We start from the raw sequence: 27,889 nt of genomic DNA on the forward strand, positions 1-27,889 counted from the left end.
ACTCTCTCACTCATACCAATACACAACTCAAGAAAAGATAGAGATTATAAAGATAACAGCCGGAATTTTACGCCACCCCAGCGGGTCGGATGGTGGCGTGGGGGTGGCGTTAAATTGAGCAGCAGGCTCCAGGAGGCCTACCCGCCCCGATTCCACCTCCGAACAAGTTAACGGAGGTCCGGCAGGGGGTGCGGGGGGTGGGAAACGGCCCTCCCGCGCGAGGCCAATCAAGACCTTTAAGTGGCCACTTAACGGCCATTTAAGGGCCCTTACCTGCCTTCATTTACTTCGGAGTCCGGCTCCCGTCCTCCCACTGTAAAATTCCGGCCAACATGCATTACGTCTTATGAATTGAGAGTTCTCTGTTAAACTTGCTTTTCTCTGGGGTGAAGACTTGAAACAGTGCAGGCCTATAATCTTTTCTCTTATTCACTGAAGAAAGACTTAGAAGCTTCAGAAACACGGATGCTCTGTTGCAGACTGGTCTTCATATATTCCAGCCAAAGGTCAATGGTGAAGTCCTGATATGATTTCTCAGGTAGGCAGTTCAAGGCCAAAACTCCAGTCTCTGCCTATGTGTAGTTCAAAACTGGTAATCTTAGGCAGGATCCTTTCTCTTCAATGGCATAGATGGATCTCCTTTTGCTGCTCAGAATATACCTGTATTAAAGTGCCTTATCAGAAACCTATTTTCTGTCATGTGATCATAGTTTCTCTTTCCATTGCCCTCATAAATGGTTTCTGTTGGTGAGCACATTGTTAGACAATGGAGTCTGGGTATCATTCATTCTCATCTCACCTTGATAAAGTAGGGCTTTTCACACCCATTCTTTGGAATTTTAGTTTGGATTCCAAAAATCTGCGACTGTATTGTCAATCAGTTGGAGAGAAGCAGCCATTACTACAGAAAGGGTCATTCGTATTTTATTGATTTCTCAGGGATGTGTCCAGAAAGGTTGTTTTTATTTTAATGACTTAGAGAGATACAGCACTGAAACAGGCCCTTTGGCCCACTGAGTCTCTGCTGACCATCAACCACCCATTTATACTAATCCTACATTAATCCCATATTCCCTACCACATCCCCACAATTCTCCTACCACCTACCTACACTAGGGGCAATTTACAATGGCCAATTTACTTATCAACCTGCAAGTCTTTGGCTGTGGGAGGAAACCGGAGCACCCGGAGGAAACCCACGCAGACACAGGGAAAACTTGCAAACTCCGCACAGGCAGTGAACCCGGGTCGCTGGAGCTGCGAGGCTGCAGTGCTAACCACTGCACCACTGTGCCTCCAAGACTTGGCCAGACATGAAAATTAGCTCAGGGTTCATGTAATTCTATGTGTATTGGCAGAAAAGGAAAGGTCACCTGACCTCGTCCTCCATTTTGTTTACAAGAAACATGTCCCTTTCAGGTTTACTTCGTAAGTTCATTTTATTGTTCATAATAGGTAGATATAGAGAAGATGTTTCCACTTGAGGGGGAGACCAAAACTAAAGGCCACATATATAAGATAATCACTAATATAGCTGATGAGGAATTTAGGAAAAACATCTTAACCCAGAGAGTGCTTAGAATATGGAACTTGCTATCACAAGGAAAAGCTGAGGCGAAAAGCATAGATACATTTAAGGGAAATCTAGATACGCATAGGAGAGGGAAAGAAATCGAATGTTATGCTGAGAGTGTTAGATAAAGATAGGTGGGAGGAAGCTCATGTGGAGCAAATGTTAACCCAGAATCATTACTTTACATTAAACAGTGGGAGTACAGTTAGATTGGGAAGAAGAACTTCCAAATACAAACTTAAAATTAGCTTTCACTAATTTGTACTTCTGTCCTGTAATTGCCCACCCAGGGCTGAATTTTACCCTGACGGTGGGTGTCATGGCAATGGGCTGGAAGGCAGGTGGCAACCCCACCTTAGCCCTGTTTTGGATCCCCAGCCGAATGTCACGGCAGGCAGCCAATTAACTGCAGTAACAGCAGCGCCACCAGACTGCCACTGCCGGTTCTACAGGATGCACGAAACCAGGACCAGCGCTGGAGCCCCAGTAAGTGTGGCGCACTCACCGGGGCCAATCCGGCAGGCCCTGATGAAGAGGGGGAGAGAGTGATCATTGAGGGCGGTGGGGGGTGTTTGCGGAGGGGTGGCCTTTGCCGCTGGGGGCCCTCTGTGGGTCACAGTGAGGCTGTCTTGTTTAACTGGGCGACCTGCCCACATGGCAGGGGCTTTCCCTGCCACTGGTAAAATACTAGCGGTGGTGGGAAGAGGCCCTTACGAGGCCACTAATTGGTCACTTAAGGGCCTCAATTAGCCTCTGGGCGGGAAGGACATCCATGGTCTTCCCCACCCCAGACTAAATACCGAGGCATTGGGAAGGTGATTGGCACTCTGCCCCAACACCCACCCCCCAGCCTTCCCATGCAATTTTATGGCCCTCCCAGTAATCTCCGTTCCTGTCCCTTGAGGCCCATAAAATTCAGTCCCATAGTTTAATTTAAAGTAATTATTCCTGGGTTTTTTGCCTCCACTATTCTATCCGGAAGTTTATATGGTAAAGAAGTCAGTTAATCTGGTGTTAAACAGATGAATTACATTACATGGGAGTCAAAAAAAAGAGGCATGGAGTATGTGTTTTATATGGTGTCTCTATTAGGTGTAAGAAAAATCTGTGATCATGTTAGAAGTCAGTGTATTATAGAACGATCGTGAGAACTAAAGAGTGAGTTAAAGTTCCTTAGATGAAATGGAAATCAGCAGATTCTATCCCAGAGGCTCTAAATAAGCAAAGTCTTTCTTTTTGTAGACCCTTAGACTCTTTGACAGAAGATGAATTTTATTTCCTTCTGAGCGCTGAATTACTTGATGGATTTTGAACCTGCACGCTTGCATTTTTCCTTTGACGCAAGCAACAGAAGAATCCGATCACAAGATACTCATTGTCGTTGTTCTAAATTCTAGTTGACTGAGTTGCATTTCACAAATCTTGTGTGTCCCTGCATGCAATAATCCAAGAACACAGAAATGACAAGCGTGTCTCTCCTGTCTCTAGTGTTGGTAATTAATCAGCACTATTTACCTATAGCTGTTTGCACAATTCCACTACTTGGCAGCCTGAAGACAGCTCTAGTCCACTGAGTTCCAGTTAAATGTATCTGTTATTCAGTGTTCTCTCAGGCTGACAACAACAGTTGCTGCAGTAACTGATGAATGTTGCTATTTGTTGTGCCGCTATCTAAACTCATTGTACAAAAATTGTAAATAGACAAGAGTTAAGCAATCCCACAACCAACGAATCAGATCATAGTTCTGCTGTCCTGCCACATCCAGTTGTGAATGGTGGTAGATAATTAAACAACTGACTGGAAGAGGAGGCTCCACAAATATCCCATCCTCAATGATGGGAGAGCCCAGCACATCAGTCCAAAGGACAAGGCTGAAACATTTGCAACCATCTTCAGCTAGAGGTGCCGAGTGGATGATCCATCTCGGCCCCCTCCTGACGTCCCCAGCATCACAGGTGCCAGTCTTCAGCCAATTCAATTCACTTCATGTGATATCAAGAAACGGCTGAAGGCACTGGATACTGCAAAGGCTATTGGCCCCCAGCAACATCCAGAACTAGCCATGCCCCTAGTCAAACACCAGTACAGCCACAATACCGGTATCTACCCGACAATGTGGAAAATTGCCGAGATATGTCCTGTCCACAAAAAGCAGGACAAATCCAATCCAGCCTATTACCTCCCCAATAGTCTACTCTCGATCATTAGCAAAAGGATGGAAGGTGTCATTGACAGTGCTATCAAGTGGCACTTACTCAGCAACAACCTACTCACCGATGCTCAGTTTGGGTTCCACCAGGGCCAATCAGCTCCAGACCTCATTACAGCCTTGGCTTTCATCATATGGATGAAAGAGCTGAATTCAAGAGGTGAGGTGAGAGTGACTGCCCTTGACATCACAGCAGCATTTGACCAACTGTGGCATTAAGGAGACTTAGCAAAATTGAAGTCAGTGGAGATCGGTGTGAGGAGGGGAGTGGGGGGGGGGGGGGGGGGTGCAAACTCTCCACTGGCTGGAGCCATACCTAGCACAAAAGGGAGATGATTGTGGTGTTAGAGGCCAATCATCTCAGCCCAAGGACATCACTGCAGAAGTTCCTCAGGGTAGTGTCCTGGGCCCAAACATCTTCAGCTGCTTCATCAATGACCTTCCCTCCATCATAAGGTCAGGAGTGGGGATGTTCATTGATGATTGCACAATGTTCAGCACCATTCGCAACTTCTCAGATACTGAAGCAGTCTGTGCATACATGCAGCAAGACCTGGACAATGTTCAGGTTTGGGCTGATAAGTGGCAAGTAAGATTCGTACCACACAAGTGCCAGGCAATGACGATCTCCAATAAGAGAGAATCTAACCATCTCCCCTGGACATTCAACAGCATTACCATCGCTGAAACCTCTACAATCAGCATTCTGGGGTCACCAGTGAGCAGGATTTTAACTGGATCAGCCACATAAATAATGTGGCTACAAGAGCAGGTCAGAAGCTGAGAATCCTGTGGCGAGTAACTCACCTCCTGACTCCCCAAAGCCTGTCCACCATCTACAAGGCACAAGTCAGGAGTGTGATGGAATACTCACCACTTGCCTGGATAAGTGCAGCCCCAACAACACTCAAAAAGCTCGACATCATCCAAGCCCGCTTGATCGGCACCCCATCCACCATCTTAAGCATTCATTCCCTCCACCACTGGCACACAGTGGCAGCAGTGTGTACCATCTACAAGATGCACTGCAGCAACGCACCAAGGCTCCTTCAACAGCACCTTCCAAACCCGCAACCTCTACCATATAGAAGGACAAGAGCTGCAGATGCATAGAAAAACCACCACCTGCAAGTTCTCCTCCAGGCCACACACCATCCTGACTTAAAACTATATCATCATTCCTTCACTGTCGTTGGGTCAAAATCCTGGAACTCCTTTCCTACACTGTGGGTGTACCTACACCCCAAGGACTGCAGCGGTTCAAGAAAGCAACTCACAACCACTTTCTCAAGGGCAATTTAGGGATGGGCAACAAATGCTGGCCTTGCTAGCGACACTCAATCCCATGAATGAACAAAAACCATTTGCACACTGGAATTTGTGGGAGAAATTGGTTAGATAACTCATACCTGTACATTTATGGTTTAAGATTTTACAATGAACAAAACTAGACAGAATCAACTTAATATAACTATACAGAAAAGAATGAATATACCTTTCAATAAAATCACAGGTCGTGATTTATGATGAGTTAATTTTAAAGTGAGAGTTCTGTCATTGGAGATATTCTTCATTGGGTTCTATAGTTAGAAATAGTTTGCATCTAAAACCATTTTCCACTCCTCCATTATCTTCGGTTAAGACAATGGGACAATTTCAATTCAATTTCAATTTATTGGCCATACAGAAATTTGTTTTGGGTACATTTCTCATTCATTAGTATATTACATATGAATAATTACCAAAAAATTACCCTATTGCAAAAAGTCTAACTTAAGTAAAATATATACGTTAAAAACTAATTCCAATACATTAAAATAATCAATGAGTCACATCATGAGTGCATATTCTCATCCATTCATCAAGCTCCTGTTAAAAGTTCTTATGGAGAAAAACACAAACAAGTTATCAAAGTCCCTGGAAAAACAAGTTTTATTTTCATCTAGTAATCCCTTTAATTCAGTCACAACAAAAGAGAGGCAAAAACCAGAGGGCTAGACAGTGGGAAGCAGCCAAGTGACTTACCTATAGGTCAGGACAATTTTATTCTTAACCAGCTCTTCTGAGCAGGCAGCAAGAACACCCGCCTGAAGACAGTGGTTTCCTTCTTTAAGGATTCAGACCAGGGTATGAATGGGTTCATCAGGCCCTGCTGCAATTTTAAAGGTCTTTAATTGGATTTAACCCAGGAAGAATTTTGGATATTTTAAATTAAGATATTGCTATTACGTTAAATTCAGCTTGCAATCCACAGAACTGCCATGTGGTGGGAACATGTATTACAGGTTCATATTTCTAGCATACCACATCAGTTTGAGACAATGATGTTCATTAACACATTCTAGACAGGAAATTGAGAGTAATATGCTGGAATGGCTTAATTCATCACATCTACCAGAGGAGAGGTGAGAGTAGCTGTCTCATGTTCACTTATATTGTATACATAAAATATTATCTGATTGTTAGTTTACAATAGGCTTTGTCTCACCAGAATGTTCACAAGTCCACCTTTCAGTAGATAGGAGAAACAAACTTGACAATGCATGTGAGATTACTGTATGCAGGTTACTCAACGAGGGATTTAATTGTTACAGCACAAGGTCATGCTAATGGTTAGATATTGGGAAAACTCCTGATCAAAGGGGATGCAGGGTCATGTTGTGTGGGAGGTTGTGTTGTGATGCTGAACCCAAGTGAATATCTTGTGCAAAGCCAAAATTTGTAACAGCTTGCAGAGAAAAATATGGTCAGGTAGAAAGTAGTTGATCCTCTCAGCTGGATATTCATTTGATGATGGACCAGCTGAAGTTTTTGTTCAAAATAGATTTTACTGTCATTGTTACACTAACTGGTTCAGTGCTGCTGTTAGTGAGGGAGGACTGTCAAAGAGTGCAGACTCCACTGGAGAATAAGCATCCAACTCACCAACAACTGTTTACTGTACTGTTCTGCAGTCACCAGCTGAGGAGATGCACCCACAGGTACTTATCAGCATATAAGCAGTAAACTGTTGAAAGGTAATGCAATGTTAGCTGTACATCTCCTTCCTGATGAAATTAAAACAATCTCAGTTTCCGCTTTCTGGAGCTGGTCATCACTTGACTAGCTTAGTGGTTGTCAAGCCACTGGAGAAGCACAAAATGAGCATTCTTGCATGCAGATCCTGAATGTCCAAGCTTCTGTCAGTTAGGTTACTGAAATCCTATAGAATATAATCACCCACTGGAAACTAAAGTCATTAGCAGTTCTATTCTGTGCCATTAAAATTAACAAAGTATAGTGACATTAATATCCTGGTTTCTAAAAGTGGAAAACATCCCCTGAATGTTTAACAAATCCCTTAACTTAATATTATGCATACTCATTTTGATACTAACTGCATTATTAATATTATCAGTACCCTCGGGCCATCTACTATCTCAACTATCTCATTACCAATTGTCATGGTAACGGATAATATGCAATTCGGCACTGATCAGGTTAACAATTAAACAATGAAAATTGGTGAAACTGCATTGTATCTTAAATTAATAATAAATCTATGTTTAATTAGTCCAGTTAACTCTGAAAGTTTGTTTACAATGGGTTCCTATGTAAAAGCAGCCAAAACACTTAAAATAGTACCAGATATGGGAAAGATGGAGCACGGATCAACGTGACACAGCATTTAATCTCTCCTATTAGGGCCAACTGTTCAGTGGACTTTGATTTTGTCTTCTAAGCTGTTAAATTTGTATTTAAAATGTTAAGACTTATGTCCACAGCCCTGTTCAGGGTGCAATCATATAGTGGTATGTTACTGGACTAGTAGTCCAGAGACCTGGACTAACAGTCAGAAGAACATGAATTCCAATCCCATTGTGGCACCTATGGAATTTAATACAGTTAAGTAAATGAATCTGGAATAAAAAGCGAGTATCAGTAATGGTGAGCATGAAACGACCAGATTGACGTAAAAACCCACCTGGTTCACTAATGTCCTTTATGGAAGGAAATCTGCCATCTGGCCGATATATGACTCCAGATCCTTACAGTTGACTTTTAACTGCCCTTTGAAATGGCCTCGTAAACCACACAGTTGGAACAAACTGCAGCAGTTCAAGAATGCAGTTCCACACCACCTTCTCAAGCGCCCACATTTCAAGAATGAATTTAAAAAAACACCAGCCTCTATGGATCGTCAAGGAGCAGACTGTTTCCAGTAGTTGAGAAGTCATAGATGCAAGATTAAATATAAAAAAATCTAGAACAGAGAGCAGGGGAATCCATTTCACACAGAGAATTGTAAGGCTGTGGAATTCATTTCCAGGGTTACTGACTGAGACAGAAACTAAGTCTACGTTCAAGAGTTGATTGGACAGGAGGATGAAGGAAACAGAGTGGATATATGTGATTAGAACTATTTGCTTGTGTGAAAGATAATCCCCAACATGGATTTGTTGAATTGAATGGCCTGTTTCTGTGTGGTAATTTCTATATCGGCGGTGGTGTAGTGGTATTATCACTGGACTAGTAACCCAGAGACCCAGGGTATTTCTCTGGGGACATGGGTTCGAATCCCACCACAGCAGAAGGGGGAATTTGAATTTAATTAATAAGTCTGGAATTGAAAGCTAGTCTAATGGCCACGAAACCATTGTTGTAAAAACCCATCTGGTTCACTAATATCCTTTGGGGAAAGAAATCTGCTGTCCTTACCTGGTCTGGCCTACATGTGACTCCAGACCCACAGCAATGTGGTTAACTCTTACATGCCCTCTGAAATGGCTAGCAAGCCACTCAGTGGTATCTAACCGCTAAGAGGTCAATAAAAAGGAATGAAACCGGATGGACCACCCGGCTTCGACCTAGGCACCGGAAACGACAACAGCAAATCCAGCCCTGTCGACCCTGCAAAGTCCTCCTTACTAACATCTGGGGGCTTGTGCCAAAGTTGGGAGAGCTGTCCCACAGGCTAGTCAAGCAGCAGCCTGACATAGTCATACTCACGGAATCATACCTTACAGACAATGTCCCAGACACTGCCATCACCATCCCCGGGTATGTCTTGTCCCACCACAGGACAGACCCACCAGAGGTGGCGGGACAGTGGTATACAGTAGGGAGAGAGTTGCCCTGGGAGTCCTCAACATCGACTCCGGACCCCATGAAGTCTCATGGCATCAGGTCAAACATGGGCAAGGTAACCTCCTACTAATTACCACCTACTGCCCTCCCTCAGCTGATGAATCAGTACTCCTCCATGTTGAACACCACTTGGAGGAAGCACTGAGGGTGGCAAGGGCACAAAATATATTCTGGGTGGGGAACTTCAAAGTCCATCACCAAGAGTGGCTCGGTAGCACCACTACTGAACGAGCTGGCCGAGTCCTAAAGGACATAGCTGCTAGACTGGGTCTGCGGCAGGTGGTGGGGGAACCAACAGGAAGGAAAAACATACTTGACCTCATACTCACCAATCTGCCTGCCGCAGGTGCTTCTGTCCATGACTGTATTGGTAGAAGTGACCACCGCACAGTCCTTGTGGAGACGATGTCCCGCCTTCACATCGAGGATGCCGGCCATCGTGTTGTGTGGCACTATCACTGTGCTAAATGGGATAGATTTCGAACAGATCTAGCATTGCAAAACTGGGCATCCATGAGGCGCTGTGGGCCATCGGCAGCAGCAGAATTGTACTCAACCACAATCTGTAACCTCATGTCCCAGCATATCCCCCACACTACCATTACCATCAAGCCAGGAGACCAACCCTGGTTCAATGAAGAGTTCAGGAGGGCATGCCAGGAGCAGCACCAGGCATACCTCAAAATGAGGTGTCAACCTGGTGAAGCTACAACACAGGACTATCTGCGTGCCAAACTGCGTAAGCAGCATGCGATAGACAGAGCTAAGCGGTCCCATAACCAACGGATCAGATCTAAGCTCTGCAGTCCTGTCACATCCAGCCGTGAATGGTGGTGGACAATTAAACAACTAACTGGAGGAGGTGGCTCCACAAATATCCCCATCCTCAATGATGGGGGAGCCCAGCACATCAGTGCGAAAGATAAGGCTGAAGCATTTGCAACAATCTTCAGCCAGAAGTTCCGAGTTGATGATCCTTCTCAGCCCCCTCTTGAAGTCCCCAGCATCACAGATGCCAGACTTCAGCCAAGCCAATTCAATTCACTACGCGTGATATCAAGAAACGACTGAAGGCATTGGATACTGCAAAAGCTATGGGCCCTGACAATATTCCGGCAATAGTATTGAAGACCTGTGCTCCAGAACTTGTCGCGCCCCTAGCCAGGCTGTTCCAGTACAGCTACAACACTGGCATCTACCCCGCAATGTGGAAAATTGCCCAGGTATGTCCTGTACACAATAAGCAGGACAAGTCCAACCCGGCCAATTACCACCCCATCAGCCTACTCTCAATCATCAGCAAAGTGATGGAAGGTGTCATCAACAGTGCCATCAAGTGGGACTTGCTTAGCAATAACCTGCTCAGTGACGCTCAGTTTGAGTTCCGCCAGGGCAACTCAGCTCCTGACCTCATTACAGCCTTGGTTCAAACATGGACAAAAGAGCTGAACTCAAGAGGTGAGATGAGAGTGACTGCCCTTGACATTAAGGCAGCATTTGACCGAGTATGGCATCAAGGAGCCCTAGCAAAACTGAGGTCAATGGGAATCGGGGGGAAAACCCTCCGCTGGCTGGAGCCATATCTAGCGCACAGGAAGATGGTTGTGTTTATTGGAGGTCAATCATCTGAGCTCCAGGACATCACTGCAGGAGTTCCTCAGGGTAGTGTCCTAGGCCCAACCATCTTCAGCTGCTTCATCAATGACCTTCCTTCAATCATGAGGTTGGAAGTGGGGATGTTCGCTGATTGCACAATGTTCAGCACCATTTGTGACTCCTCAGATACTGAAGCAGTCCGTATCGAAATGCAGCAAGACCTGGACCACATCCAGGCTTGGGCTGAGAAGTGGCAAGTAACATTCGCGCCACACAAGTGCCAGGCAATGTCCATCTCCAACAAGAGAGAATCTAACAATCTCCCCTTGACATTCAACAGCATTACCATCGCTGAATCCTCCACTATCAACATCTTAGGGGCTACCATTGACCAGAAACTGAACTGGAGTAGCCATATAAATACCGTGGCTACAAGAGCAGGTCAGAAGTTAGGAATCCTGAGGCGAGTAACTCACCTCCTGACTCCCCAAAGCCTGTCCACTATCTACAAGGCACAAGTCAGGAGTGTGATGGAATACTCTCCACTTGCCTGGATGGGTGCAGCTCCAACAACACTCAAGAAGCTCAACACCATCCAGGACAAAGCAGCCCACTTGATTGGCACCCCATCTACAAACATTCACTCTCTCCACCATCGACGCACAGTGGCAGCAGTGTGCACCATCTACCAAGATGCACTGCAGCAATGCACCAAGGCACAGTGGCGCAGTGGTTAGCACCGCAGCCTCACAGCTCCAGGGACCCGGGTTCGATTCTGGGTACTGCCTGTGTGGAGTTTGCAAGTTCTCCCTGTGTCTGCGTGGGTTTTCTCCGGGTGCTCCGGTTTCCTCCCACAAACCAAAAGACTTGCAGGTTGATGGGTAAATTGGCCATTATAAATTGTCACTAGTATAGGTAGGTGGTAGGGAAATATAGGGACAGGTGGGGATGTTTGGTAGGAATATGGGATTAGTGTAGGATTAGTATAAATGGGTGGTTGATGTTCGGCACAGACTCGTTGGGCCGAAGGGCCTGTTTCAGTGCTGTGTCTCTAATCTAATCTAATCTAGTCCTTAGACAGAACCTTCCAAACCCGCGACCTCTACCAACAAGAAGGACAAGGGCAGCAAATACATGGGAACACCACCACCTGCAAGTTCCCCTCCAAGTCACACACCATCCTGATTTGGAACTATATTGCCGTTCCTTCACTGTCGCTTGATCAAAATCCTGGAACTCCCTTCTTAACAGCACTGTGGGTATACCTACCTCAAATGGACTGCAGCGGTTCAAGAAGGCAGCGCACACCACCTTCTCAAGGGCAATTCGGGATGGGCAATAAATGCTGGCCTGGCCAGTGATGCCCACATCCCATGAATGAATTTTTAAAAAAATATCGCCAACTGCAGTATTAGACTCAGGACTACTGGCAGGGACTCATTGCAGTGTGAGTGGCATATGAAAGAAAGGTATTGCCTTCGAAAATAATTAATCCTGTGCTAGCTCCAGCACTAAAGCAATACCATCATGGTTAGTTACTTGCAGGTGTAGGTAAGGGACTTCTTTATCCCTTTCATGTGGCTGTTCATTAACTACTTAATATTATGGCATACTCACTATCAATATTGAGAGGGGCATGACAAGTAACCAAATGCACTAAACATGTTGACCACTAGGGCGGTGCAGTGGTTAGCACTGCAGCCTCACAGCTCCAGTGACCTGGGTTCAGTTCTGGGTACTGCCTGTGTGGAGTTTGCAAGTTCTCCCTGTGACTGTGTGGGTTCCTGCCGGGTGCTCTGGTTTCTTCCCACAGCCAAAGACTTGCAGATTGATAGGTAAATTGGCCATTGTAAATTGCCCCTAGCGGTGGTAGGAAAATTGTGGGGATGTGGTAGGGAATATGGGATTAATGTCGGATTAGTATAGATGGGTGGTTGCTGGTTGGCACAGACTCAGTGGGCCGAAGGGCCTGTTTCAGTGCTGTATCTCTCTATGACTAAAATAAAACCAAAACACTGCAGATGCTGGAAATCTGAAATAAACACAGAAAATGCTGGAAATAGTCAGGCAGCATCTGTGGAGAGAGAAGCAGAGTTAATGTTTCAGGTCAGTGACCAGCACTTTCTGTTTTTATTTTCATTGACCAGCAACCCTACACCATTGAATAACCTTACTCCACTTGCAACTTGCTGACTGCCATTCTTTCCTTCCCCAAAAGCCAAACAAGCAATGTGGCCAAGTTCGGCGATGACCCATATATGTGCCTGGATGGTCTCTGAGACATAACAGCTGAGGTCAGAAGTGATCTTCCATGCTGCTGTTAATGCTTGTCTCTGTAAGTCGTCTTGGACCAAGTTTGGACAACTTAGTTATAGTTACCTGGGTAAACCTAGGCCTGCTCTGGCACTGGTCCTCCACCTTGGCCATGTAGTTGATTCTGTGGGAGTAAACCTGCTGTGAGTTATGCACCTCTCTACGGTCTCTGATTCTGAGAGACCCTCTCTTGCTCATGCTGCACTGGAACAGGCCTGCCAATGGGCACGCTACCATGACCTTGAACAGAAAATTCCTTTGCGCTATTCACTTCTGTCATTGCTGTGTTGACACTTTGCAATCTTCCCCAGGTGGACCGGATACCTGCCATGGGTGACAAGTGGGGTGCCCCATGAATTACGGTTTGGACCTTTCCCTTTCATGTTAGAGATCAATAATGTAGATACGGGGATGGAGACATAACTGTCAAAAATTGCTTATGACACCAAGGTTGGGCTTGCAAGCAATCAAGAGCATGCTAATCAGGCAAAGAGGGATCCAGATAGAGTGAGAAGCTGGGCTGAGAAATTAAATTCATTGTTTGCAAGTGTAAAGTGATGTAACTAAGAAAGGAGAATAAAACAGTGAAAGGGTAAACGACATGTTGATAGTCTGCAGAATACAGCAAGGAAAAGATTGGAATAGACAGATCAGATATAATTATCTAACAGAGAGGGTGGATAATGTTTGGAATGGAATGCCCAGGAACCCCATCAAGGCTGAAAAACGTCAATAATTTTGAGAGGGAGTGGGACAGAGATTAGTTCAGGAATTATAGGTACTGAGCTTTGTATTTTGTGTTTAAACTCTAGGGCTGACCAGATGAACTGAAATGTGGGACAGGATTTTGCCTTTTGTGTCAGGACCCCGATGTTGGAGTCAAATGGGGTCACAACCCCGCACTGTATGGGCGACAGTCACCCACCAGTGACTTTCCCGGAATTGGCCAAATAGTGGCCAGAGGGAGGGACCAATTAAATATCGCAAGTAGGCTATCGAAGCTGGAGGCCCAATACAAGGCCCTTCAGCTCAGAAGGAGGTGAAACCAGCAGTTCATGTGAGATAGAGAGAGAGAGAGAGAGAGAATGTCTCCGTTTTGAGGCGCCCTCTTTCCAACATTTAAAATTTGAAAGTGCCCTCAGTAGCCAAGCCACCATTGTGGAGGTGTGGCCAGGCAGACATGGAGGGCCTCAAAGTCTGCCTGGAGTGTGGCCCCCTGGTCTGCCACCAGGAGACTGCCACCAGGCAGCTGGCCTAGTCCTTGACTCCTTGGGGGGCCTGCAGGCTGACTAGAAAATTCCAGTCAGCCACTGACAATAGGACTTTAACCACTACTTGCGGGTGTGTAGCCCTACTGACCCCCATCCTGCCTCTGCGAAAATGGCCCAGGTGCGGGATGGTGCCAGCAAACCAGCACACTGGCCAGCGGTGTAAATGTTTGAGACCGCCACCTCCATGCTCACCCCCCGTATGGGGCTAAAAGTCCTGTCTTTTCTGGTTCTGCACCTTCCTATGTTCCTGTCTTCTTTATAGTCATTATCATAAATTCTGACTTAGTTTCAAATATTTTTTAACTTGATCGTACAGCCTTAGTTTACTACAAAGGTTCGTCATTCGTGACCTTTATTAAAGGCTTAACTGGCAAAAGTCAAATTTTACTCTTACTTTACACAAGCCCTTTTAATTCCATTTTTGTAAAGAAGCAAAGGTCACTTCCTGACGCGAAATGTGGATCAATTGGCTGTTTGCACTTCCTCGAATATTCTACCACTTTTCATTCGTAATTTTTTTTGTTAAAATTAGCACAAGCAGGAATATTGGATGCAACATGATTTATGTTTTGCATATTAAATCCATCTTTATGGTTCTTCAGGCTCAAAGCATCAGCGCTGGAAGAATGACACCCACCATATTGGTAAAGGCAGAAAATGGGTGGTCCAGGGCATAAACTTGAAATAGACATTGAGCCCTTTACATATGCAAAATGGGGCATAATCTCTGTTTATGGGCACTCTTAAAAAATTTTGGATGCCCTGAATGCAGTGGGCACAGATTGCTGGAGGCTGCCACATAAAAGGTCCATTTTTGAAAAAGTATTTACCTGCATGTGGAGCTTGGAGGAGCAGTAATACTTCTCTTGGCTCCACTGCATTGCTGAAAACTGTTGGCAGGCCCCCACTTGGCCACCCCTCTTGATTTCTTTCCCATCCTCCCAATCCCAGCAACTACCTCTGGGCCACTACCAGCAATGCAGCAAATGGAAATTGAACTTTGTCGCTGATCTGCCTGGGGATGCCCAGCAGGTGCCTGCAGCTCACCTGTCTCATGTGAATGAGGCCTGAGACCCAATATCGGGCATGACTCGGGCCCACCCAATCCAACGCGGGGATCTGAAGGCCAGCATGAACTGATTTCTGGGTAGCTGTGTGAATTAATGAAGGATCTACTGGAAACCCCGAATGGTTGGCATCCTTCCATCTACAAAAGATGATGGACACGCAGCAATCAATCCATTTAAATGGTGTGTCTTCTCTTGGTGCACCTTTGTTGATGGCTGTGAAGGCCAATCCTTGAGAGGCAGGTTTTTCCACAAGTGCAACATGTGAAGCTGCCAAGTGACGCTGTGAGTTCTTGTTTTTGACATTGGTGCTGATGCCAAGCTGTTCGAGCAACTGGTCGTCGTGGTAGTGCACACAGGATGTGTCACAATTTCACTCTTTCGTCAGCTAATGGCTCCCAAGTATGATAGTCGACATTTAGGTCCTTCATGTCACGCTTGCAAGCATCCTTGAAGTGGAGCTCTGGGCGCCCCACTGGTCATCTGGCCCCGGCTACTACACTGTACAGAAGTATGCAACCATGCAAACAGCGTTTACACCATTTTTCCAGCATTTCCAAGATTACAACCGAAGTTATGGCACAAGCAAGAAATGCACCACCAAATGTGTTGAGAATGTGGACTTTCTTACTCTCAAAGCATCAAAGGCTGATCGTTGGGAGCAGAGGTGTGTTCAAGCATGCATGTGTGAGGTCTCTCCTGGCCAACGGGAAACACTGCGCACTTTAACTTGGGAGTTGATGGCTGCATACCGCTCTCCACCGCTTGCAGTCTCAGATCAGCAGCAGGTACATTGTCACCACAGTCAAAGCGGCTGGATTAGCTTTTGGAGAGAAAGTTGCCAGCAGATATTGGCAGGTCAGCATTAAAACTTTGTCACTTTATGCCTAAATAATAAAAATAGCATGGGCTCGCTTTCTTTCATACTTTCTGTCATCGAGCGATAATGAGCATCAACAAAAGCTTGAAAACTTTACATCGCTCACATGAACTTTGAAATGAATACGGACAGTTATACCCTGTGAGAGATTGCTGCTCCTCTCTGATCATGAACCCAGATAAGCCCAGGGCATCAGTGTCAGTTCAAGGTCGCAAAATGGTAGATTACAGTAACAAGATTTGTAGCAGGGAAAACCCAGGTTCTTGCAAATGCGAGTAAACCGCAAGATCTAACACCATATGCATGGTATAAATTTTAAATAGCCAGTCAGTCTAATTATTATATGTTATAAGCGATTTCACACGACGTCAGCAGACTTCAGTCTTCCTTTCAAATTCCATTTCAGAAGCTCAATCCCTGACCTCCACTGTGAGACAGCCAAAGTTGCAACACATAACTAACCTTCTTCAGCACTTTGCTGCAAACAGACATGTGACCATTTAATTTTGTCCCCTTTCTGGGTTTGTTTGATAAATTTTGACAGGTTTAATTACACGCAAGTTATTTTTAAAATCTCATTTAAAAAAGAAGGCTTTAGAAAGTCCATCTTCCTCTCGCGTGTTGCCATTTAGCTCCATATGAATCTGTCACAGTCCAGCTTCATTTCTTCTCATCTCTTTGTTGGAAATGACAATCAGCCACACTGTGAAAGTGAATAGGCAGACTGGGCCTGCTATTCTGCAAAGCAGGCAGGACAAAGGAGCTGTCCTTTTTATGATTGTAGAACTCAACACAGCAATTTCACCATTTCTCTGGAAAGAGAAATGAGAGGAGAGAATTACTTTTGACGATTTGCAAATAAGCAAAGACGCGTGAAGTATTAATGCCTGACTGACTCTCGCAGGTAGAACAGTATGATATGACTAACTTTTTATTTTTCAATGCCAAGTATGCAGCTTTAACTTAATTATGGACCGTAACTTCAATCACATAATTAAGGCAAGTCAAACAGATACTGTTTCAGCGTTTATATGCTGTGACTGGGCGGCACAGTGGTACAGCAGTTAGCCTCACAGCTCCAGTGGCCCAGGTTCAGTTCCAGGTACTGCCTGTGTGGAGTTTGCAAGTTCTCCCTGTGATTGTGTGGGTTTCTGCTGGGTGCTCCGGTTTCCTCCCACAGCCAAAGACTTACAGGTTGATAGGTAAATTGGCCATTATTAATTGCCCCAAGTGTAGGTAGGTGGTAGGAGAATGGTGGGGATGTGGTAGGGAATATGGGATTAATGTAGGATTAGTATAAATGGGTGGTTGTTGGTCAGCATAGACTCGGTGGGCCAAAGGGCCTGATTCAATGCTGTATCTCTCTATAACTGTTGTCAGGAGCAATCCCAAATTCACTCAATGTAATTCACAATGCTCTACATACCACTTGCATGAATGGCTCTTATTTTTAGTTTTTGTTTCTTTACTGCTATCTACAACATGGATATTTGGATCCATTTAGACAGTGAAGCAGACAAGACCATGTCGATTTAATTCCAAGAAGCCCATGGGATGAAAGGGATCAGCGAGCAGCGGCAGCGGGAAGCAGAGAGAGAGGCCGTGATTTTACTGAGCTCCCGACGTTGGGCTCCATGGCTGGGTGGGGGGTGCCGGAAGATTGTTGTGGCAGCGGCCCTCCATGGAGCCCGACATCAGGAGTGCCAGGCCCGATCTTCCTGGCGGTGGCAAGGCTCTGTGGCACACCCCTGCCACCACCACCCCACCACCGCCACTGGACAATAGGACCCAGATTTACATATTTAAATTAATAAAATCAATACATTTAAATAAAATCAACAGCAATTTTGCCCTCAGGCGGCGATCGTCCAAGTGGCAGCCAGCACTCACGCACTTTCACTTTCCCTTTCCTATCCAGGAAAAGCAGGCACCACTGTGGTGAGGAAGGGGGAAACTTAGGAGTTTTAGCACAGTCTGGAGGGAGGGGGGGAAATGGGCTCTAATGCAAATTACTAATGTAGGGGAGGATGGGATGGGGAGATCTCTGCACTTTGATCGGTTTGGTGGGGGAAAGTCAAGAGTTGAATTTTATTGTTACTGGGGAGGAAGGGCAATAAATTTATCAGCGGTACATTGCGGCGGAGTAGCCCTTTAAAAATTTAAATGAACCGGCAGAGCTGGCTGCCCTTTAAAAATAGCGCCGGCGCCTGCACACAGGCAGCTGATACCATTGCCGGCGTTGGAGAGCCCGCCCCCTCCACATGATTGTGGGGGGAGGGGTCGCCTGACCGGCTCATTATCTGAGCCGCTGTGAGGAAGACCGCAGCGACATGGTGGCGCGGCCCGTAAATGCGGGCCACCATTTGTTTTGCCCACCAACGCTCCTGGCAGCGGGAGAAGAAATTCCAGCCCAGGGAGCGGGTCCAGTGAGCAGTTTAAAAGAGTGGCGGCAGCGGGAAGCAGAGAGAGCGGGCTGGATTTTCTTCTCCCAGCACCGGGAGCATTTTGGTGAGACCACATCTGGAATACAATGTGCAGTTTAGGTTTCCACATTTAAGGAAATATATACCCGCATTGGGGGCAGTACAGCAAAGGTTCACTAGATTGGTCCCTGGGATGAGGGGTTTGTCCTATGATGAGACACTAAGTAAATTGGGCCTGTACTGTCTGAAGTTTAGAAGAATGAGAGGTGATCTCATTGAGACATATAAGATTCTAAAGGGGAGGGATAGGGTAAACACAGAGATTATTTCCGCTAGTCAGGGAATCTAAAACACAGGGGCACAGTGTCAGGATAAGGGGCCAATCATTTAGGACTGAGATGAGGAGAAATTATTTCACTCAAAGGGTTGTGAATCTCTGGAATTCTCTACCCCAGAGGGTTGTGGATACTCCATCTTTGAATATATTTAAGGCTGGGATAGACCGATTCTTTTGTCTCTTAGGGAATCAAGGGATATGAGGCGAGTGGGTAGGAAGCTGGAGTTGAATCCTAAGATCAGCCATGATCATTTTGAATGACGGGGGGGAGCAGGTTCAATGGGTCATATGGTCTAACACTGTTCCTATTTCTTGTGTTCTTGTGAGACAAAGGCAATGTGGAGACAAAATTAACTAACAGACAGAAAGCAGAGAGTAGTGGTGAATGGCTGTTCCTCAGACTGGAGAGATGTATACAGAGGGGAGATGGTGACATAGTAGTAATGTCACTGGACTAGTAATCCAAAGGCCCAGGGGACATGGGTTCAAATCCCACCATGGTAGATGGTGAAATTTGAATTCAATTAATAAATCTGGAATTAAAAAGTTTTCTTCTAATTGTGACTATGAAACCATTTGTCGATTGTTGTAAAAACCCATCTGGTTCACTAATGCCCTTTGGGAAAGAAATCGGCTGCCCTTACCTGGTCTGACCTACATGCGATTCCAGACCCACAGCAATGTGATTGACTCTGAGAAGGCCTAGCAAGCCACTCAGTTAGAAGGCAGCTCACCGCCACCTTCCCAAGGGCAATTAGGGATGGGCAATAAATGCGAATGAATAAAAAAATTACAGTGGTGTCCCCCAGGGGTCAGTATTAGGGCCAGTGCTATTTTTGATATACATGAATGACCTGGACTTGGGCATTAAGGGACATAAAACTTCAAAATGTAGCAAACACTGAGAAGGATAGTAACAGACTTCAGGAGGACATAGAGGGCTGAATTATCAGCCCTCTAGGGATGGGCAGGGTGGCATGTGGGCCCATAAAATAGCAAGGGAAGGTGGAGGGTGGAGTCCCGTCACTTTCTCAACCCATTCAATTTAGTCAGGGCGGAGAAGGTCGAAGATGTTCTTCCCACTCAAGGGCCAATTGAGGCCCAAAGTGGCCAATTAATGGCCTCTTCCCACCTTCTTTTGACCTCCTTATCTCGAGAGACAATGGGTAAGCTCCTGGAGGTGGTCAGTGGTGTGTGGAGCAGCGCCTGGAGTGGCTATAAAGGCCAATTCTAGAGTGACAGGCTCTTCCAAAGGTGCTGCAGAAAAATGTGTTTGTCAGGGCTGTTACACAGTTGGCTCTCTCCCTGCGCTTCTGTCTTTTTTCCTGCCAACTGCTAAGTCTCTTTGACTCGCCACACTTTAGTCCCGCCTTTATGGCTGCCCGCCAGCTCTGGCGAACGCTGGCAACTGACTCCCACGACTTGTGATCAATGTCACAAGACTTCATGTCGCGTTTGCAGACGTCTTTAAAGCGGAGACATGGATGGCCGGTGGGTCTGATACCAGTGGCGAGCTCGCTGTACAATGTGTCTTTGGGGATCCTGCCATCTTCCATGCGGCTCACATGGCCAAGCCATCTCAAGCGCCGCTGACTCAGTAGTGTGTATAAGCTGGGGATGTTGGCCGCCTCGAGGACTTCTGTGTTGGAGATACGGTCCTGCCACCTGATGCCAAGTATTCTCCGGAGGCAGCGAAGATGGAATGAATTGAGATGTCGCTCTTGGCTGACATAAGTTGTCCAGGCCTCGCTGCCGTAAAGCAAGGTATCGAGGACACAGACTTGAAACACTCGGACTTTTGTGTTCCATGTCAGTGCGCCATTTTCCCACACTCTCTTGGCCAGTCTGGATATAGCAGTGGAAGCCTTTCCCATGCGCTTGTTGGTTTCTGCATCTAGAGACAGGTTACTGGTGATAGTTGAGCCTAGGTAGGCGAACTCTTGAACCACTTCCAGAGAGTGGTCGCCAATATTGATGGATGGAGCATTTCTGACGTCCTGTCCCATGATGTTCGTTTTCTTGAGGCTGATGGTTAGGCCAAATTCATTGCAGGCAGCCCCAAACCTGTCGATGAGACTCTGCAGACACTCTTCAGTGTGAGATGTTAAAGTAGCATCGTCAGCAAAGAGGAGTTCCCTGATGAGGACTTTCCGTATTTTGGACTTCGCTCTTAGACAGGTAAGGTTGAACAACCTGCCCCCGATCTTGTGTGGAGGAAAATTTCTTCTTCAGAGGACTTGAACGCATGTGAGAGCAGCAGGGAGAGAAAAATCCCAAAAAGTGTGGGTGCGAGAACACAGCCCTGTTTCACGCCACTCAGGATAGGAAAGGGGTCTGATGAGGTGCTGCTATGTTGAATTGTGCCTTTCATATTGTCATGGAATGAGGTGATGATACTTGGTAGCTTTGGTGGACATCCAATCTTTTCTCGTAGTCTGAAGAGACCACGTCTGCTGACGAGGTCAAAGGCTTTGGTGAGCTCAATGAAAGCAACGTAGAGGGGCATTTGTTGTTCGCGGCATTTCTCCTGTATCTGACGAAGGGAGAACAGCATGTCAATGGTCGATCTCTCTGCTCGAAAGCCACACTGTGCCTCAGGGTAGACGCGCTCGGCCAGCTTCTGGAGCCTGTTTAAAGCGACTCGAGCAAAGACTTTCCCCACTATGCTGAGCAGGGAGATTACACGGTAGTTGTTGCAGTCACCGCGGTCACCTTTGTTTTTATAGAGGGTGATGATATTGGCATCGCGCATGTCCTGAGGTACTGCTCCCTCGTCCCAGCACAGGCAAAGCAGTTCATGTAGTGCTGAGAGTATAGCAGGCTTGGCACTCAGCGGTGGTGAGGGCCTCTGCCATGTGGGAGGGGGCCACCCAATAAAAGCTGGTGGCCTTCCTGCGGGCTGCTGAGTGGGGTGCGAGGGGGGAGGTGGCAGGGGTTTCCTCCTGCTTGGACAATCTGTGGCCCGAGGAGGGCCTCTGGCAGCAAAGGCCGTACCTACATCAACACCTGACCCCGGTCCTCAACAACACACCCCCAACCCCTCGCCAGGACCTGCCTGACTGGCCCCGGTGTGCCCACCCACTCACCTGCAGCCTGGGACTCCATGGCTTCTCCTAGTCCCAGGCCTCTGTGTATGAGCAGTGCCCAGTGTTTCCAGTAACGCTGCTGGTACTGCTGATCTGCTGGCCCTCTGATTGGTCAGCAGCTCTTGGAGGCTGGACCTTGTCCCTTAAAAGGCAACGCTGATGGTGGGCAGTTAATTACCTGCCCACCATTGAATTTGGCTGGGAGTCTGATAAAGGGCCAAGGCTGGGTCGCTCCCCACCTTTTTGCCTGTTGCCGGAACCCCCATTGCCAATATAAAATTCAGTCCAGACAGACTGGTGAGCAGGACTAACTGGATAGCGCTTTCAAAGAGCTGGCAAAGGCAATTTTGTCAGTCAGGCAATTCAGGATAATAGACAACTCTAAACAGTGGAAACAAGACGAGAGGAAGAAATTGGTGACACAAGCCCTTTTATGCCCTGAACAGATCGCCTTAGGCTCCCTGCTGAAAGAGGGATTATTACCACTGGACACTGACACCTAGGTCTAGGCAGCATGGTTATCAGCCTCTTCGATATTACTGCTAGACAGCGACGCCCATGTCCAGGCAGCATGATCATCAGCCTCTTCGATATTACTGCTAGACAGTGACGCCCAGGTCCAGGCAGCATGGCCATCAGCCTCTTCAATATTACTGCTAGACAGCGACGCCCAGGTCCAGGCAGCATGGCCATCAGCCTCTTCAATATTACTGCTAGACAGCGACGCCCAGGTCCAGGCAGCATGGCCATCAGCCTCTTCAATATTACTGCTAGACAGCGACGCCCAGGTCCAGGCAGCATGGCCATCAGCCTCTTCGATATTACTGCTAGACAGCGACGCCCAGGTCCAGGCAGCATGGCCATCAGCCTCTTCGATATTACTGCTGGACAGTGACGCCCAGGTCCAGGCAGCATGATCATCAGCCTCTTCGATATTACTGCTAGACAGTGACGCCCAGGTCCAGGCAGCATGGCCATCAGCCTCTTCGATATTACTGCTAGACAGTGACGCCCAGGTCCAGGCAGCATGGCCATCAGCCTCTTCGACATTACTGCTAGACAGTGACGCCCAGGTCCAGGCAGCATGGCCATCAGCCTCTTCAATATTACTGCTAGACAGCAACGCCCAGGTCCAGGCAGCATGGCCATCAGCCTCTTCGATATTACTGCTAGACAGCGACGCCCAGGTCCAGGCAGCATGGCCATCAGCCTCTTCAATATTACTGCTAGACAGCAACGCCCAGGTCCAGGCAGCATGGCCATCAGCCTCTTCAATATTACTGCTAGACAGCGACGCCCAGGTCCAGGCAGCATGGCCATCAGCCTCTTCAATATTACTGCTAGACAGCGACGCCCAGGTCCAGGCAGCATGGCCATCAGCCTCTTCGATATTACTGCTAGACAGCGACGCCCAGGTCCAGGCAGCATGATCATCAGCCTCTTCGATATTACTGCTAGACAGCGACGCCCAGGTCCAGGCAGCATGATCATCAGCCTCTTCGATATTACTGCTAGACAGTGGCGCCCAGGTCCAGGCAGCATGGCCATCAGCCTCTTCGATATTACTGCTAGACAGTGGCGCCCAGGTCCAGGCAGCATGGCCATCAGCCTCTTCGATATTACTGCTAGACAGTGACAGCCTACAATCCTGTTTAAAGTACAGGTTTAAGTGAATGATGATAGGCTCCAGAAATCCATGGACCTTCTGTCCCATTCTCTCCTAAGTCAGATGGGAGTGTAACAGCAGATCTACAAATTAGACTGGAATCCAGATATACTGGGTCCTGGCCTGTTCTACTACTTGATCTGGGGCCTGGTTTCGAGTGGAAATTGGTCTGAGGAGGAGAGCAACCTGGGATCTGAGTGTGACTTGACACTAGGTGAAAGGAGGCATACCATCCTACTAGCCAGTGGAAGTGAGATCCATCTGGGGATCCAGATCTGGGTCATATACTTGAACCCCACTGAAAAAAACAAATATTAGTGGGTGTAAGTGGCTACAAATGTCTCATTATCCACACCAATCACTACGCCCCATCGTGCTGCAGAGTTCTGCCACTGATGGTCGAATTTGGGAACCACCCTCTTGATCCCAGATGCTCTGATGGGGTCAATGGTGGAGGCTCCCAGAAGGAATGTCCCAGCTCTTATGTTGGAATTAACGGTCCATGGAGATATAGAACCTAACTTTATTAGAATCTCATTTGCTTGCTGATGAATATTGCCAATGTTAGTGTGCTAAAAATCTACCCAGATCATTAGAATGAAATGCTCTTTGCATTACTGAAATGTAATTACAGGTACTCAGCAACATTTAAATGTTTGATTACACCCCATAGAATAACTGAAATGTTAAACTATCAAATCAAACTGTTTGACCCTATTTTGAAAGAATTTCAGTGATCGAGCACAGAGTCTTTTGTAGGATAAATTGACTTCCAGTAGCAGCATACTCCATGGATGGGATTGTGCTCGTGGCTCTAATGCTAGAGATTTGAACATGTTCTGATTCGTGACTGTGATGGTGCAAATTAGGAGCAGGGCAAAGCAAGGAATTGGAATCAGAAGCTTAGGAGGGAAAATCCTAAAAGCTTCACAATCCCAGAAGAGAATGTTGCAGATAGTTTGTGTATTTCGGAACAGATGTTCAGATTGTCTCTCTGGTAATGTCTGAGACCAGAAATCTGTGCTATTTTGAAGGATTTAGAAATTATCCGTAAGAAGCGGCCATCACTTCAGGTGCAATGTGCTGTCAAGATACAGACAGAAACTGCAAGCCTATAACCCCTTTTGCGAAGTTCCTCTTGCTGAGAATTTTCGTGAAGACGTCAGCATGAGCACAAAGCGACTTTTTTGCACAAATTATTGATGAAGCAGGTATTCACTTTCTAAATTCTATGAGCAGAGAAGAGCCACAAGGCTGATCCCCAGTGTTAGCGGTCCGAGTTATGAAGAAAGATTTGAAAAACTTGGGCTTTTTAGTCTGGAAAGGAGGTCTTCAAGAAATGATCTTATGGAAGCATATAAAACAGTTGACGGTGAAAAAAAAACATTTCCCTTTGAAGTAACTTGAGTGAGGGAAAACGTGTTTATACTAATAAAGGGGAAATTTACAACTGATATCTGGAAATTCTTCATACAATGAGTAGTCGATACGTGGAATAGGCCTTTGGATAGAGCAGTGGAGGGAAAAAGCTTGTAATCATTTAATAACTAGGATACTGCAATGAGAGACTTTAGGTATTTCTAGATGGATGAACTTAGAATGGCCTCCCTTATCTGTAATTGTCTTGTGATTAGAAAGTAGAGTACACAGAGGAAAAGTCTCCAGCTGCAACGTGGGGTGATATCTTAAATGCATTCAAGAAGAACATTCAGATTTTGCTGGGAATAGCAAACAGAGAGAAACCTTCACCAATGCATTTATCAAGTTGCTTCATATAATGACCAAAAGGAACTTCCACAGACACTGTGGTTAACTCTGAAACAAAAAGAAGCAATTTTATCTACTGCTAACTTTTGGTTCCAGCTCACGAGATTAAGAACAATCCTGTCCAGTTATATGGGTTTTAAAAAATGCACTTTTCTTTTTTGCTGTTTCCTCTTACAGGTTTAAACATGAAGGAGGCCCAGGTTGTTGCACTTTCAACAGGAACAAAATGTATAAATGGAGAATACATTAGTAACCAGGGTCTAACGCTTAACGATTGCCATGCTGAAATTGTTGCACGGAGATCTTTAGTTCGTTTCCTTTACTCTCAGCTGGAACTACATTTAAGGTAAACAAAGAAAAAACGTTCGCCTCGTTTCTTATCTCAACTCTTTGCTCGACCATGAAGTCCAGATGAGTAGACCATCATCTTAAAGACCCAGCATTATAGTCTTCTCCAGATTGCCTCTGCCTCAGTTTTAAAATTTTCATCCTTGTTTTCAAATCCCTCCATGGCCTCACCCCCCCACCCCCATCTCTGTAATTTTCTCCAGCCTCACAACCCTCCCAGATATCTGCTCTCAGCTATCTGCTCTCTGCTGGCATCTTCAACGTTCCCAATTTTAATCGCTCCCCCATTGGTGGCCAAGGCCCTAAGCTCTGGAATACCCTCCCTATACCTCTCCGCCTCACTACCTCGCTTTCCTCCTTTAAGATACTCTTAAAGCCTACCTCCTTGATCGAGCTTTTGGCCATCTGCCCTAATATTGCCTTATGTGGCTCTGTGTCAAATTTTGCTTTATAATGCTCCTGTGAAGAGGCATGATATGTTTCATTATGTTAAAGGCGCTATATAAATACAAGTTGTTGTTGCCTGCTACACAAACAAGACTATTGTGTGGATTGTTACGGGCAGGTGGGAAATGATAGGGATCATTTTCACCTCTCAACTGACCGAAGAAGGTGTATTTTTATTAGAGTTGCGTTTTAACACTTGAGCATTTTAATGGTCAATAAACAGACAAATGACAGGTTTTCTCGTAGGTTTAAAGAAAGATAAATATTTATTGAACAATACCCGAAAATATTCACAACTTCACACACACATGCACAAAAAGATGGAGATTAAAAGATAGCATGCATTTAGGTCTGATGGTGTTAGTAAAGACTTCATTGCAAAACCTTGTTTGTTTCCCAGGGAAGATTTAAAAACGGTGCAGGGATGTTTTTCCTTTTTCCTGGTTCACAGAGGTCAGACTTTGGAAAGTTTCAGGTGGACAGAAGCTTTGCTGTAGACTTCGTTGGTTAAATCTCGGTCACAGTTCAATGGCAAAAATCCTGTTACAATTGCTCGGGAAGGGAGTTTCTTCATCACCTTTTGTCTCCGCCTCTAGGTAGTTTAATGATGGGACTCTGGAAGTGTCCTTCTTCTTGCTGGGATGGGTTTCTCTTCCTTCTGGCTTTTCACAGAAAATGTCTCTTAATAAAACTCCTTTTCGGAGACTTGGGGCTGAATTTTACTGGGTTGTGGGTCGCGACACAGGGGCCAGTAAAATTCTGCGGGAAGAGGCCCGCCTCGACCCACGATAATGAGAAGGGGTCACCGCATATTACCGGTGGCGGGGGGACTTCAGCGTGGCTCCCCCCCCCCCCCCCTCCCCTCCCACCACCTGGTGGCAGACCCTACATCTCCATATGCAAAGTGAACGTTAATAGGATGTAAATGTATTTACCTGCAGGTGGAGGCCATCCCACGCTGATTTTACAACCTCCATTCGTGCTCCATGCACCTTCAGAACTCTGTGCGGAGTTTCAAGGCGAGAACCTGGTGGACGGGGTGGGGGAGTAATAAAAATTTCAGGGCGGGAGGGGTGGAGGAGCGGGGAAATCAATTTTTATTGGATGTGGGGATGGTGGGAAGATATAGGCCAAATGTTAGAAGTTTAGAGGGTAAAGTTCGGGTAGGGAAAAAGGCATGGGGTGGTCATTTCGGGCATTGAAATGACCATTGTGGGGTGTTGGGGAAAGGCCATCTGCATCTTTCTTATTTTTTAATAAACATTTAATATTTCTGCACTTTTAAAAGTTAAAAGTAATTCTAAGGGTTTAAAGCCTTTTATAAATGGCACTGCGCGGTGGTGCCGGCCACCGTTGCCGGAGACACGGAGGCCACCCCTACATGTCATCAAGGGCGGCTGCTCCGCCCCCATTATTTAAATGAGCCCCCACACAAAATATCGGTGGCCCTTCCGTGTCGGAAGGCAGTCGAGTTAAAAGTGCGCTGCCGAGGAATGCAGCACGCAATTAAAATTCAGCCCTTGATTTCTGTCGGGTAACCAAAGCTTCTCTCCCATTGTGTTTTTATAAATGGTGTTTGATGGTATGGCCATTGTTAGACAATGGGTTTGGGTGTTGCTCATCTCTATGCCAGCTTGATAAAGTGGTGTTTTTCACACCCTTTATCTTGAATTTGACTCTGGAGTCTCTATGTCTGCAAAGTCATTGGTAGCCTAACTTGTTGAAGAGGGGTAGTCATTAACATTGAATGGGCCATTTATGTTTCTAATGCTTTCTTC

General features: G+C 46.2%; 1 protein-coding gene across 1 annotated transcript in view; it reads left to right on the forward strand.

Annotated features, from left to right (window-relative positions):
• Positions 1–27,889, forward strand: part of adarb2 (adenosine deaminase RNA specific B2 (inactive)) — a 706,833-nt gene that overhangs the window by 561,314 nt on the left and 117,630 nt on the right. Inside the window, exon 6 of the mRNA XM_068051905.1 lies at positions 25,494–25,662. Coding sequence (XP_067908006.1) covers positions 25,494–25,662 — 169 coding nt within the window. The remainder of the gene's footprint in view (positions 1–25,493; positions 25,663–27,889) is intronic.

This window comes from Heterodontus francisci, chromosome 2, assembly GCF_036365525.1.
Source record: "Heterodontus francisci isolate sHetFra1 chromosome 2, sHetFra1.hap1, whole genome shotgun sequence".
Classification (NCBI taxonomy): Eukaryota; Metazoa; Chordata; class Chondrichthyes; order Heterodontiformes; family Heterodontidae; genus Heterodontus; species Heterodontus francisci.